The following is a 15,246-nucleotide window of genomic DNA, read 5'->3' as shown; positions in this document are numbered from 1 at the left end:
CATTTTTCCAGCTAAAATAGATAATCTCACACTTATCTGCGTTAAACTCCATCTGCCACATTTTGGCCCACTCACCTAACTTATCCATGGTTACAGCCATGGACCAGAATCCCAAATTATATTAGGAAGCCAGAATAGATCCCAACAGTTTTTCTATTTAGGCAAAAATGTGAGGATAGGATTCTTCATTCAGGAGTAGTTCTGCTAAAAAGTTAGGTATCTTTTATACTAAAACAAATTTTATTTAATATCACAATTTAACTATAACTCATTATAGCTTAACTATTAACCCATTTAATAGTACTTAAACATGAAAAGCAGTCTAATTTCTAATTTCTCACTGTTGCAGTGTCAACAAAGTAAAATTCTTCTTACAGTCTCAAAAACACTTTAAATACAGTTAGCAATCATAAACATACTTGCCATAATGAGGGTGGCCTTGAAACTTTCAGGGAGATTTTGTGGAGAAAGCAACTTGCAGACCTTTGTGTTTAAACAAACCTCAACCAGAACACAAAAGCTGCTTTCTCTCTGCTACATACTTAGCTGCTCCCGTTAACCACATTATTATATGACTCTGTCAATCTGAACTCACCTTCCATTTCTTTAATCAAAAACTCTGGGGAACCGTTTCTTTTTGTAAACAAAAACCCATCAGCTCTCTCCTGAGTAAACACTGCATGGCTAAAATGAGTAATTAACCCGTTTTCCAGCAGCCAGGCTGTATTCCTTCCAGAATACCAACCTCCTATAAAAAAACTGAATTTTAAAAGTCCCCTTAAACGTAAATACATAGCAATATCTCACTATCATTGCACTATATCCATTCGTAAATTTCTTACTTCCTCATTGAAACTTACTATCCCACCATTTTAGTGAGCTTCTTCAGTGGGTAAGTAGCAATGACTTGTATTGTAACCCTTTTTCTTGGATTGCCACATTGCCATCATGGTGAGGTTTGAACATTTCATTGATTCCAAGAGCGCTGCCACTGGGAATCTTAAACTGCTGGCAGGATCACCAATGATGGTAAGGTCAGACGAAAAAAAAACAGACAAAGTGCAATACAAAGCAACAACATACCCACATTGAAAAATGTCTTGCACCAGACATCTACCTGGAGGAAACTAACTCATCCCCCACACAGACATGTTCTGCGGTAAAAGGTAAGAGGTGACGGGGGTTGGACTGTGAGACCTAGAAGTCCCTAGCTTCAGACCACATGTCGGCAGTGGAGTTTGATTCAGATGGTTTGCTCTTGGCATAGGAACTGCAGAGAATTTTGGCAACTTTTCTCACAAAGAGCAGCCCTCTTCAGGATCAAATCTGCAGATCCCACATGGGGGACTGAGCTTGAAAAGGTGTCCTGAAAATAATCTGTTCCATCAGCAACCTGGCTGGAAAACTGCATCCAGCAGGCTCATTCACCCGGTGTGGTCAGAAAGTTACCAGCAATCTAGTGTCCAAGGACCGAACCCACTCCCTGAAAACATCTGCCAGATGTGCAGTCAAAGATTTGGCTTGAGGATTGGGCTCATCAGCCACACAAGGACCCACAGAACCCAATAACCAGGAACACAGAGATTGTTAGGTGGAGAATCCTACTGGTTAGCAAGTGATCACCGAAGAAGAATGTTATTCCTGCTTTACAATATTTCACTGTTTTCATCTGCCATGGTTTAAAAAAATATGATTGACCCAAGAGCCCTCACACTGAGGTCAGAAGTTTTCACTTAGATTCATGTTTCCGATTCATTGTCCATTGACTCCTGCTGGAGAGTACATGTGTATAAGTTTTGCTTGAGTACAGGACTAGATTTGCTGTGGTGGATCTTCTGCTTAAATAACCTGCTTCCACTCAAAGGGCAGACTGTCACAAGTGACCAATTATGTGAAGATCTGAAAGGCACTCTGTACCCATGGAACCATAATCCTTGCAGAATTGAGGAGCTGAAGAGATTTAAGAGGCAAATTAGAATCATATAACCCCTACAATGCAGAAGGAGGCCCATTGAGTCTGCACCGACAATAGTCCCACCTGGGCCCTATCTCTGTATTTACCCCATTAATCCCCCTGACACAAAGGGGCAATTTAGCATGGCCAATCCACCTAACCCATGCATCTTTGGATGAGGGAGGAAATCAGAGCATCTGGAGGAAGCCTAAATTATAAATAAAATTAAAGTGTTCTCCTAGATAAATGTAAAGTTGAACTAAATTGCCATCTCCACTAGAGCAGCAACTGGAATGTGTACTTTTAGTCAAAGTTGTTTCATTCAAATTTTCTTTTGAGCTGAATTCCCATTTTACTGGATTGTTTATTTTTCCTAAGGTTATGGGATATTTTAATTCCTGATAGTACAAAAATAGCAGTTGCGTGGAATGTATTTATCACTTACAGATTTTATAAAAGATGTTTCTCCAGGCTTTTAAAGTCAAAATATAGTATTGTGCTATTCCTCAAGTTCCTCAATAAATGAACTGTTCCTGGAGGAAATGACACAAGATGGAAAATAAGAGGTGAGTAGGGGGAGGAGAGGGGGAGGGGCGGAGAGGAGAGGGAGGGGTGTTGGGAAGGGGAGATGGAAAGGAGGGGAGGACGGGCGGTGGGGGAGGGGCGGCGGGGTCGGGAGGAGCGGTGGTGGCAGTGGTAGGGGAGGAATTTAGATATTCAGAGCACGTTGCTACCTGGTGTTGCAGAGACTGAGATTTTACACAGATCTAGAGGGTCAGTGGAGCGCTGACACCATGGCAGAAACTTCAGAAAAAGTGCCCATTGCCCTGGCAGGACCAGCTGATCTGGAGCAATGCCTGCCGCCTGTAAGTACTGTGGAGAGAAATGAAGTCCTGGGCACTTTGTAGAATAATATTTTAACCAATGCAAAATTTCAACGCTTAGTAAATGGAGTGTAGAAATTTGAAAACACACCAACTTTGTGCGTTTCTTCCAATATGATAAATGGATTGACTAGTAATTATGGACCATTTCTTTTAAGTATTGTTTTATGTTGTCAAATGTCCATTTTCGAAGTTTTCCAAAGTAATTGACTTTACAGCAGCCAAAGCGAGTAGGGCTGGGGATCCATACCAGTGATAATGAAAGGATAACAGTCAGAAAAACATACTTTTTTTTACCCAGCGGGTGAATGGGGTTCAGTCCAATATAAGTTATCTCCAGAAACTTTTGATTTCTTTCTCCTGGTCAGTTTCTAATGAAATTTGCTTCTTTGCAAAGTTCATGGTCCCATAGACAGGAGCGGTGTAAGGGTGCGGAGTTTAGTTGCGCTGCGTTGGATGTGTTATGGGATGGGATCTTTGTTTTGAGATGTCTGCTGTTTAAGAGTTGCTCTGTATGTTTTAAAGGCTTACGCCCTGGCTGTCAAACCCTCCGGCAGCAGCCGCCTGCTGAAGATCGGCGCTATAGTTCTCATCACGGGGGCTGCTCTGCTCATCCTCGGAGCCATTGGAGCTTTTTACTTCTGGAAGATCAACGACAAAAATGTAAGCAGCGCATCCCGCCCAATATTTTATTAAAATATCCCCCACCTCCCCCCCATTCAGAAGCCCAAGTTAGCTGGGTGAACGCCTGGTGTGACAGCGCTCAGTGTGTCTGGGGGAAGTTTGATGGTCTCTTGGCTTCACTAGGGCCGGCTGGTGTGACACCTTTTCATTCATTGCACAGAATCGCCTCCCTGTGCAACTGTCTGCTCCGGAAAATTGCAACGTGCTGCCAAAATCCCAACTGCCCCGCTACATTTGCAAAGTAGGAATTGGGATGGCCGCTAGTTCTTTGCCAAAACCCGGGATGTCTTCATCGTGATGCGCGGATAGGAATTGTCCCGGTGCAGGAGGTGGCCATTTGACCCATCGTGCCTGTACCGGTTCCCCAGCATGGCTCAGTGCCAGTCCCCTACTTCCATCCCCCCTGCCTTCCCCGCATCCACCCTCACCCCTCTGCACAATGACAACTGACTTTTGACCAGAGTCGTGTGAACAGAAGTGAGAAGCGTTGAAACGTGGAAAATTCACACGAAATGGCAACACATTGGAGCAAACTCATCGTCTGGGTTTTCTTTAAAGAATTGAAGAGAGACAAGAATTTTCCGCCCCTGCATCTGCCCTCATTTGTTAGAAGAGTTTTGTGAAAAAATATATATATTGGAGCATATTTTTGCCCAAGCTAACAGCCCCACCACCCTGCCTGGGTCACAGACGATAGCTATTTTGCAATAGACTAATACTGGGGTAGGAAGACTCTCCGTGATGTTTATTCTTGGTCATTCGAGGTAAACGTGGATTTTCAACAGTTTGTGAAAAGACTCTTTTGAGCCAAAGCCGCTGTTTCTCCTAGTCAGGAATCTGGAAATGTAGTTCAGGACAAGGCTGTCTTTATGGTATGGCATTCCACTGATGAGAGGAAGAGAGGCTGCTCTGTAGGCGCTGCAGAAGCAATCTATCAGTTCAAATTTTCCACTGGGTGAGAAATGAACAGTCATGAGTGCTTAAGGACAGCCAATTTCTGCTATTGGGGGAAAATACATATTAATTCATCTAAATAACTGACTATATTCCCTCTTCTTATGGGTCACACAGTCTGAAAACCAGTGAGAATGAAGGGTTATTGGTTCCTGCCTCAATCAGGAGGATGATTTTCAATTGTTGTCTATTCTGTTTGGGTTGAAAAGCAAGGCAGCTGGAAAATTGAACAAAAATATCTGCCTGTTGGCCACACAAGGCTAGCCCACCTGCCCACCCCCTGGAAATGGATAGAAACCTTATTAAAATTTTTAAATGAGAGTCCTATCCAGAACAGTTGTAGGAGAATAAGATTACAGTAGGAAATGTGATGAGCTGTGAAGGGAAATGATTTTCAGGGTTGTGGTATAGGACAGGGAATGGGATTGCGTGGATTTCTAGACAGGGAGCCAGTATGGACTTGTGGGCCATAATAACCATTGAGTCAATAGCTCTATGATCAATTCTGGTGCCATTTTCATGTCTAGTGTGTGAGCCTGAGTCATCGGTCTCTGCCAGTTGGTACCAAGGATTGAGTGGCCTCACCGATGGCTCTTGAAGGAAGCTCGGGCCAGGTTTGGGTCTCTCACTGAAAACTATCAGACAGGCAAGGCATCTATCTCATCCACTGACCACTCGATGCTTGCCCTGATTAAAAGCTGTCCATGAGACCTTTTCCTTCTCATGTGGTTTAAGCTTACTGATTTTTTTTCTAGTTTATTTGTTTCTTTAAATCATTCTTATTACATAGAAACATACAAAATAGGAGCGGGAGGAGGACCTTCGAGCCTGCTCTGTAATTCAATATGATTACAGTTGATCATCTAAATCAATAGCCTGCTCCCACCTTCTTCCACATATCCTTTGATCCTGTCCACCACAAAGAGCTATGTCTAGCTCGTTCTTGAAAACATACAATGTTTTGGCCTCAAATCATTCCTGTGGTAGTGAATTCCACAGGCTTACTACTCTCTGGGTGAAGAAATTTCATCTAAGTCCTAAATGTTTACCCCTTACCCTCAGACTATGATCCCTGGTTCTGAACTCCCCCACCATCAGATACATGCTTCCTGCGTCTATCATTTCCAGTCCTGTTAGAATGTTATAGGTTTCTCTGAGATTTCCCCCACTTCATTATTCTGAATTTCAATGAATGCTATCTCAACCTACTCAATCTCTTCTCATACATCAATGCCACCATCCCAGAAAGCAATCTGGTAAACCTTCACTGTGTCCCTTCCATAGAAGATGAGGAGACCAAGATTTCACACTATGAGTGGAATTTTACAAGATTTTTTTGGTGTCAGGTGGTGTGAAATTGGGGAAGTTCCAGATCAGTTTTTTGGGTGCGTTTTCAGGCCCAATCTTATGCAGTCTGTCTTCAAAAATCTGGGAGAGTCTGTTTCCCAGACAGGAAGTAAGTCACCAGACAGCCTCTAGAGGGAGGCATTGCACATGTGCAGACCTCTGATTCTGCACAAGTGCATTAGCAGTAGCGGGACTCTGACAGACAGAGAGAGAGCTGTCAGGCCCCTGCTACTGAATGCAGCCTCCCCCCAACAATCGCAGGGGCCTGCAGCCCCCGAGATGCAATCTCTGTCACTCCCACCCCACCACCCAGACCACATCATCACAAACCCCCTCCCTCCCACACCGATCGCATGCAGAGTGGCAGTGGGACCCCATAGGCCCCACCCCATTGGCTCCACCTACCCACAGGCCCCTGCCCCCGCACTGCCTTCCACAGTTCCCCCCACTCACAGGCCCTGCTCCAGCAGTGCTCCCACAGGAGCGCCCACCAACAGGCCCTACCTCCTGGCACTGTGGCCTCAGGCCCACCACCCCATTGTCCTCACTCCCTGGTGCTGCCCAGTGGGTATTCCCTAGCTCCCAGGCTGGCAGTGCCAAGTTGCCAGAGGGGCACAGCTGATCTGGTACCCCAAGGGGCGCTGCGCCTTGCCCTCAGTTACCTCAGGGGACCTCAATGGCCTCCAGTTCTACCACTGAGGCCAACACCTCATGGAGAACAGGCATTTTCCTCGCTGGAGAGAACTTCTCCCAGTGACCCCATAAAGGCAAGCGAGCCTGGATGATTCAGCGCCAGGCTCGCTAAACACATCGAAAACCCTCTTTTAATAAATTAACCAATCTCTTGCCCATTTTTGCCAAGAGACTGACCATGCCGGAAATTCAGGTGTCGTAAAATTGCACTGGTCTCGAAAATTGGCACCATTCGCGCTTGCTGCTTTATGCCTGATTTTAGGACATTTTCCTGCCACAAAATGAGTGTAAAGCGGCGATAAAATTCTGCCCAGTATTTGGGTGTGGACTTACCAAGGTCTTGTACGATTGCAGCATGTCATCCCTGCTCCTGTACATGAATCCTCTTGCTATGGAGATCAACACACCATTTGCACTCTTACTACCTGCTGCAGCTGCATGTGGCTAGTTTACAAGGACACCATGTCTCATTACACATTCTCTACTCTCAGTTTATGGCCATTCAGATAATAATTTGTCTTCCTGTTTTTGCTACCGAAGTGGATAACCTCACGTTTATCCACATTATACTATATCTGCACTCAGCTTATTCAAATCACACTGAAGCATCTCTGCATCCTCCTTTGTGTCATTTGCACATTTGGAGATCTCATATTTACGTCTCTCATCTAAGTCATCAATATATATAGTGAATAGCTGGGGTCCCAGCACTGATCACTGCAGTACTGCCCTGGTCGCTGCCTGTCATTCAGAAATGATATGTTTATTCCTACTCTTCATTTCCTGTCTGCCAACCAGTTTTGTATCCATCTCAGTACATGACCCAAAATCCATGTGCTTTTATTTTACACACTAATCTCTTACATGGGACTTTGTTGAAAGTATTCTGAAAGTCCAAATAAACCACATGCACTGGTCCCCTTAATCGTCTTTATTAGTTACATTCTCAAAGAATTCCTGTAGATTTGTCAAGCATGTCAAATCCATGCTGACTCTGACTCTGCAAGCGTTTTCCCATGCTCTGCTGTAAAATTCTTGATAATAGACTCTAGAATTTTCCCCACTACTGACAGGCTGATTAGTCTGTAATCCCCTGTTATTTCTCTACCTCCCCATTTAAACAATGGGGTTACATTAGCTACCATCCAATCTGTAGGCATTGTTCCAGAGTCTATAGAATCTTGGAAGTTGACCACCAATGCATCCACTATTTCTCAGGCCACTTCTTTAAGAACACTGGGGATGTAGATTAGTAGGCCCTGCGGATTTATTGGCCTTCAATTCCATCAATTTCCCCAACACCATTTCTCTACTGATACTGTTTTCCTTCACTTCCTCCCTCTCACTAAACCTGTGTTCCCCAACATTTCTGGTATGTCATTTGTGTCCGTCTTTGTGAATACACAACCAAAGTATGTATCTAGTTGGTCAGCCATTTCTTTGTTCCCGTTATAAATTCCCCTGTTTCTGACTGTAAGGGACCTACATTTGTCTTCACCAACCTTTATCTTTAATCAAATCACATCTTTATTAGGAAAATATAAAAAAAATTAACAACTTATTGTCTTACATTGTATCACAAGTAAATGCTTCTTTCTCTTCTAAGCATATAAGCATAAATTTTAGACAATTAATACTTATCTGATGAACCTGTAAGGGTGTCTCTACCCACCCATGCTGGACAGCCACGGAGAGGGATCAGACTTCATGAAGCTTAAAACTTTAGGTTTCCTTCTTCTTGCATCTGTGGTTCTTCTTCCAGTTCTTCTTCAGAAACTTCAGTCCTATCCTCTGAGCCTGACTTAAAAACGTTCATTTCCACACGTAGGTACTGACCATGTGTATATTGTTCAAATTAATTTATTGCAGGCTGCCTGACCTTAGAGAAAAGTATCTTCAGTCTGTCTCAGTTTTGTATCTGGCTCACGCCCATTTGATTGATTAGAATGAGTTTATTCTCAGCAATATGTATTGCTTTCCATCCTGTCCAACATCATGCTGACTTTATCAAATCAAAGATATTTGTTAAGGTCACTTCATGTTGTTGTAGGTCACAAACTCACAGCCTGGAGTTAAAATTCTTGGTTCTGAAATTAGCCATATTTCCTGTCAGACCATAATAGTGTCCTTTTTTTTGCTTGGTCATTTTGTATTAAACTATAGCTAGTTGGCTATAGTCCAGGCCACTTCAGGTGACCATTATAGATATTTCTCTTGCACCTGGGGGTCATAGGATTTGCCAGTACTTCTTTAAAAAGTGAATCTTGATCATATGGGCCAACTGACCCATCCTGTCTTTGCAATCCTCAAGACAGAGGATTGGGTAGAAGTGGACCTTGGTTACCACTTTGACTTTCCAGTAATCAATGCAATGCCGTTTTGAACCATTTGGCTTCAGGACAAGCACAATGGGAGAGCTCCAGTTACTCAGGCTAGGTTCACTGATGTTGCTTTCCAGCCCACGGGATCTCCTGTTGGACCTGAGCCAGCTTGTTGGGGCTCAGCCAGTAGGGGTGATGTTTAATTGATGAGGTGTCTCCCACATCCATGTCATGGACTGCTAGGGTAGTACACCTGGGCTAGTTCCTAAAGAGCTCACTAAACTGTTGTAGTGGACTGTCATATCCTCTCTTTCTGGATCAAGTGGGCTAACTGGGCACTTAGGTCCTGTATTTGCCAGCCTGGAGATGAATTCCCCCGGGCTGTCCTCAAATTCTTCCACGTCCTGGCAAATTCCTATGTGTTGGCTGGGCTTCCAGCTATAATACCTTCTTAAAAGGCTACGGTGGCATAGCCAGTGCTGCTTTCCCCTACCTGAGATGTGGATCAGATAGTTTACTTGGCTAACCTTTTTTGCTACCTGAAAAGGGCTACTGAACTTGGCTTGGAAAATGTCAGTGAGTAAGAGCAATAGCACCGGGCCTTGGTCTCCAGGTTGGAGAATTTGGGCCTGGTCTGTTTGCGTGCCTTTTCATTGCCTGCAGGCAAGCTTTCAGACACTCTTTAGCCATTGCACAGGCAGTGAAAAGTCTTTCCTGGAAGTTGGAGACACATTCCAACATGGAAGCATCCTCCCTGGATTCCAGGCACTTCTCCTTTAGCAGCCTTAGGCACGTTGCACCTCATGCCTGTTAATTAGTTAGAAGGGAGTGAAGCCAGTGGATTTATTCGAGGAGTCACGGGTGATGACAACAGGAAGACCAAGCTTTTATTCTGATCATGGGACTATTTACTGCATTGGATCCTAATCATGCTTTTCAGAGTTTGCTGATGTTAAACTCCCTAGGACTGAGGGTCATGTGCTGAGGATTTCAACTGGGTTCCACCTAAGTTGTACATAACTCCCTGGAACACTTGGGACTGGAAGATTGAAGCGATCTCGGCAGGTCATACCAGGTGAAGAACTGAATTAGTCCTGCACTCGCGGCTTTGGCTGTGATCTTCCGGAGTGGAACAGCTATCAAGCGATATTTGATAACTGGTCTTGTTTCTGGGTAAAAGGCTCACACAATCTACCAGTATTCAAAGGGTTCACTGTATGCTGGGACGGGCTGGAAGGAAGGTGGTCTCAAAGCAACTTGGGGTTTTCCTGCAGCCTTGTTGGCTGGGCGGGTTTTGCGTTATTCCACTGCATTGGACTGCAGGTGTGGCCAGTGAATGTGCCTACTGGATCAGACTGAAACTTTATGGGTGCCCACATGCCCAACCATCGGGATGGCAATGGGCAGTTCTTAGAATTCCCTGAAGGTATGCTGGGGGTGGGACAATCTGGTGTGGCATTGCCCACTCTTCTTCCACCGGCCCCCGAGGGGACTTCACTTCCGCATTACTACTACATCTCATAGGTAGCCATACTTTGGGGCCAGGGTGGCTTTGTACTTCCGAGCAGGACCTCAGAATCCACCTGCTGGGTTGCAGTCAGGGAGGTTTAGCTGAGCAATTCCTTCCCTTCAGTCAGGTTTCGAAAAAAAGTTTCTGCCAGCCTAACTTCTGGATGTAGAGTTTCTGGCTCTTTGCTGACTGCCTGCCAAAACTGGGATCGGCTCACCACATAGCTGGCAAATATCCCTGGATGCCCTCCTGTGCAGTTCCGCTTTCTTCATTCAGCTGGTGTAAACTATAGGGATGGTGACCACCTTGTTCCAAATCATCCCCGAGTAGGAAATCAATTCCAGTCACCAGCAGTTTGGTGACAATTCCCATTGTCATTGGGCTCAAAAATCAGGTCGTACTGTGTTCCAGAGCAGTACAGAGACATTTTCCTGGCAGGACAAAACTCCGAAAGGTCCCAGGAATTTTGTCCAGTCCAGCTATACATTAGGTTCTGCTCTCCAAAGGGTGAGTTTCTATTGCTAGAGTCTGCATGTTCTGCTGCACTACCCAATGGGGCACTCTTTGGCATACTACTCATATTGACCCCCATTGGGCCAACTGACCCGCCTTTCAATTTCCAGCATTCTTATCTGGAACATCCTCCTTTGTTGCAGTGAGAACACACCGGACTCCGCAACTCACCCTTCTGGGCTGCCTTGGGTTCATCTCATACCCTTTTTGTGCTTTATTTTCTGGGTGAGAGAGCTTTCCTATCATGATCTCTCTGTTTATTTTTTCAATGCTCATGGCTGCGCTGTAGAAAGGGCCTGCCTGAGTTTATAGGCCTACGGATGAGATGATAGCTGTCTGCTGCATCCCTGGCTATGAGGATTCTCTGCTCCTTTAGGTGTATTTGCAAGTTGGTGCATCGGCAATGTTTGAATTCCTCTAACAGAAATAGCCCCTCACAGATGTGAGAGGTATTTAGGAATCTTATCGAACACACTTTGTTTCAGCCATTCAATCTTGATTTGGGTTGGCTTCTTATGAGTGTTCTGGAATTACTGGTGGTATGCCTTCCAGACTGACTTGGAGACACTTAGGATGCCAACCTTGGACTGCTTATAATTCAGGCACTCATCAAGAGGCAGTATGAAGTAGCCTTTTTAGGCTTTCCCTGACAACTGCCCTCAAATTAAAAATATCCAGATATCTGAGTGGCATTTTAGCTGTCCTGCAGCTTTTTGAAAAGTGTCAGAAAATGACTCCATTTCACTCTCTTTAAATCTGGGAATGAATCTTGGCATACTTGAGATCCTCAGATAGTGGTTCCATTTTAGAGTGATATGGGGTGCTGCTGGGTAGACAGATTTTTTCTTAACCGATTCCAAATGTCTGCGCTCTCTCTCTGCCATTGAACAGCTCCATTTCCAAGAGCTGGAATTCTCTTCCCTTTCTTGATCCTTTGCTCTCTCGGTTCTTCTGAAATTCCAGCTTGAAATTGGTTAAGGAAGGGGATTTGGAGTTGTGGTTGAGCTTGAAATGTAATGTTGTATTGTTTACATGGGATCCAAATGTTCAACCAACTGCTCAATTTTCACTCTACTGGACAATTTTAACTCTATCTGTCCAGCTCCAGTTTTCAATTGTTCTGTACTCAGGGATGCTAAAGATTCATCATTTTTGAACAAACATCTGGGCAGGAAGTTGCCATTTTCTTTGTGTTAGAGGAAAAGAATTTGCTGAGGTAAGTTAGTTATGTTTTAAAATTTGTTCGAGCCACCAGCTTTTCTTAGCTTCCAATTATATCAAATTTGGCTCGTCTGTTTCCAAAGAGCATTCAGCAAGGTACTGCCCTCGAATTAAAAATATCCGGGTAAAATAAAAAGCTCATGGTGTTGAGGGCAGTATATTAGCATGGATAGAGGATTGGCTGGGATAAGAGGGGAATTTTCAGAATGGCAACGTGTAACTAGTGGAGTGTCACAAGGATCAGTGCTGGAGCCACAATTATTTGAAATATAAGAACATAAGAAATAGGAGCAGGAGTAGGCCATCCAGCCCTTCGAGCCTGCCCCGCCATTCAATAAGATCATGGCTGATCTGTCGCTGCTCAGTTCCACTTTCCCGCCCTCTCACCATAACCCTTAATCCTCTCTCCTATCAAAAACCCATCAACCCGCATCTTAAAAATATTTAGCGAGGCAGCCTCCACCACTTCAACGGGCAGAGAATTCCAGAGATTCACCACCCTTTGAGTGAAGAAGTTCCTCCTCAACTCCGTTCTAAACCGCGCCCCCTTTTATCTTGAGGCTGTGCCCCCTAGTCCTACTGTCTTTTTTGAGCGGGAAGAGTCTTTCCACCTCTATCCTATCCATCCCATTCATTATCTTATACGTCTCAATGAGATCTCCCCTCATTCTTCTAAACTCTAATGAGTACAAGCCTAGTTTATTCAGCCTCTCCTCATAGCTCAACCCCCTCAACTCCGGTATCAGCCTAGTAAACCTCCTCTGCACTCCCTCCAAGGCCAAAATATCTTTGCGCAGGTGCGGCGCCCAAAACTGCACACAGTACTCCAGCCGCGGCCTCACCAATGCCCTATATAGCCGCAGCAAGACCTCCCTACTTTTATATTCAATCCCCCTCGCTATGAAGGCCAGCATCCCATTCGCCTTCCTGACCACCTGCAAACCAGTCTAATACATAATTTTCAGGTGATAATTCCTGCTGAGATGATAATCAGCTTCCATTGTCTCCAAAGGAGATGGCTGTTCATGTTTGCATGGCTTTTCCCTTCAAATGTCTATCTGAGACAGGGTGTGACATTCTTTCTCTTGGTATCTCCCACACTAGAACAATTCAGAAAGTGACGGAACTTACATTTTCAGAATTTACATCCTCAGCAACCTTTGGCTAATAGGACCATTTTTAAACATATCTTGTTTAAAAGTTCAATGTGTCCATAAGCAATTCAAGGTTGACTGCTTCATCATCACAATTGATATGAAAAATATTTAGAACCAACATGTAAATATATATTAATGACTTAGACAAGGGAAGTGAACATATTATTACCAAGTTTACGGATGACACAAAAATAGGTTGGAAAAGCAAGTGGTGAGTATGAGACATAGACCACGATTTTACCAGCAGGAGTAAGCTGGTAAAATCGTGCAAGAGCAGTGAAATCAGGTTTGTGCCTGATGTTTTGCCCCATTTCCAGCAAGAGCTGAATAATTTATTTAAATATATTTAAAACAGAATTTCCATGGATTTAATGAGCCCAGGACGTAATTGTCTGGGCTCGGTTACCTTTGTGGCATCATGGGAGACGTTCTTACCAATGAGGAAAATACCTGGCCCCCCACGAACAGGTTACAGTTGCGTTGACCTTGCCGGTAGAAGCAGAGGTCATTGAAGCCCCCTGGGGAGGCTGATATCAATAAAAGTGAACATGATGCTTGCTATTGGATGCTAAAAACAACTGCTTCACTAATGTCTTTTAGAAATGGAAACTGATTTCTTTACTTCTTCTGATCTATATGTGACTCCAGGAACACACCAACATGATTGACTTAAGCCAATCACTTGTATTAAGATATTACACATGGACCAAACTAAAAGGCCAACAATACCTTCTTGTGGAAACAAGGGATGGGAACAATTGCAGGATTCATCAGTGACATCTATTAATTCCCAAGACTAATTTGTTTTAAATGCAAAGCCTGATTCTTCTTAATGATGATTATAGTAATCATATTTGGAGCATTAGAAGTTATAGGAACAGCCTATTTGATCTAACAGGTTAGTTCCACTTCCAGAGATTTGTCTCAACTACTCACTATTTTCTTCAGATTGTTCAGTCCTACTGACTACACCAACATATCAAATTGTCTCTCGAAACTTCTTTGTATTTGCTTCAATGTCTTTCTTTAGTAACTTATTTGAGAACTCTCTTATTTGGAATTCACTCCCCACTAACAGGATTCTCCAATGTCGTCCATGACTGCCCTGCTTCCAGCGAGAATGGATAATTTGGCACTCAGCCAAACCTCCATTCACTGCAGCGGCGCGGGAGAATCCCAGCCACGGATGAGGTTGGAAGTTTTTGGTGTGCATCTCTGCATCTTGCTTCCTTCCTTTAGGACAAGCCTTAAAACCAATCTCTTTGACCAAACCTTTGCTCATCTGTCCTAATATCTCATATGTGGCTAAATAGCAAATCTTCAGGCTCTTACAAAGCAGCCTGAGATTGTTTACTAAATTAAAAGGGGTTATATAAACGCAAGTTGTTGTTCTTAAGCTGAATTAGCTTTCTATTTCAGTAAAGACACTTTTGGTAAGAATTTGTGCTGAGTAAATTTTTGAATTATATCTAATTACTATTATTTCTATTTGACTTTTATAACTTGATCTCAGTTATGATGTGTTTGGATAATGTTTGCATTCTAATGCAGATTATCTTTTACAAATAACAATTCAATGGGCCCAATTTTACTATTTTCATTCTAAGTGCTGATTCTGGGCGCAATTCAGATCCAACTTGGAAGCCTGTTCTCAGGCGCCCCCATACGCACTTAGCCTGAAAAAAGATTGCAAGTCTGAATTGCGCTGTGGATGGGGCTTATCATGCTTGAAATGCTGCAGTTCTGATTGGAGCTTTGAACTGCGCACGTGCCCACACATCGCTCCCGGGCTGCAAAAAGCGGATAAAGCGGCCTGGAAGCGAAAAGTGGGAACGATGGCCCCCACAGACATTGCCCCACCCGCACAACATAAGTGTTCCACTTATCCACCCATGCCCCCCGCTACCCAGACCGATCGTGACCCTTTGCCCCCTTTTCCCCTCCACTGATCACCCGCAGAGCGGCAGTGGGCCCCCCATCCCCCACACCGAACTCCCGCAGAGTGGCA

General features: G+C 44.1%; 1 protein-coding gene across 1 annotated transcript in view; it reads left to right on the top strand.

The window, feature by feature from the left end:
• The first annotated feature begins 2,728 nt into the window (after positions 1–2,728).
• The window catches only part of cnmd (chondromodulin), a 54,498-nt gene continuing 41,980 nt past the window's right edge, over positions 2,729–15,246 (top strand). The window contains exons 1-2 of the mRNA XM_080197871.1: positions 2,729–2,820; positions 3,364–3,501. Coding sequence (XP_080053997.1) covers positions 2,749–2,820; positions 3,364–3,501 — 210 coding nt within the window. The 5' untranslated portion in view covers positions 2,729–2,748. The remainder of the gene's footprint in view (positions 2,821–3,363; positions 3,502–15,246) is intronic.

This window comes from Carcharhinus amblyrhynchos, chromosome 10 (assembly GCF_965287045.1).
Source record: "Carcharhinus amblyrhynchos chromosome 10, sCarAmb.v2.hapA, whole genome shotgun sequence".
In the NCBI taxonomy this organism is placed as follows: Eukaryota; Metazoa; Chordata; class Chondrichthyes; order Carcharhiniformes; family Carcharhinidae; genus Carcharhinus; species Carcharhinus amblyrhynchos.
The sequence above is the reverse complement of the archived record's forward strand: the minus strand, read 5'-3'. Positions and strand labels throughout refer to the sequence as shown.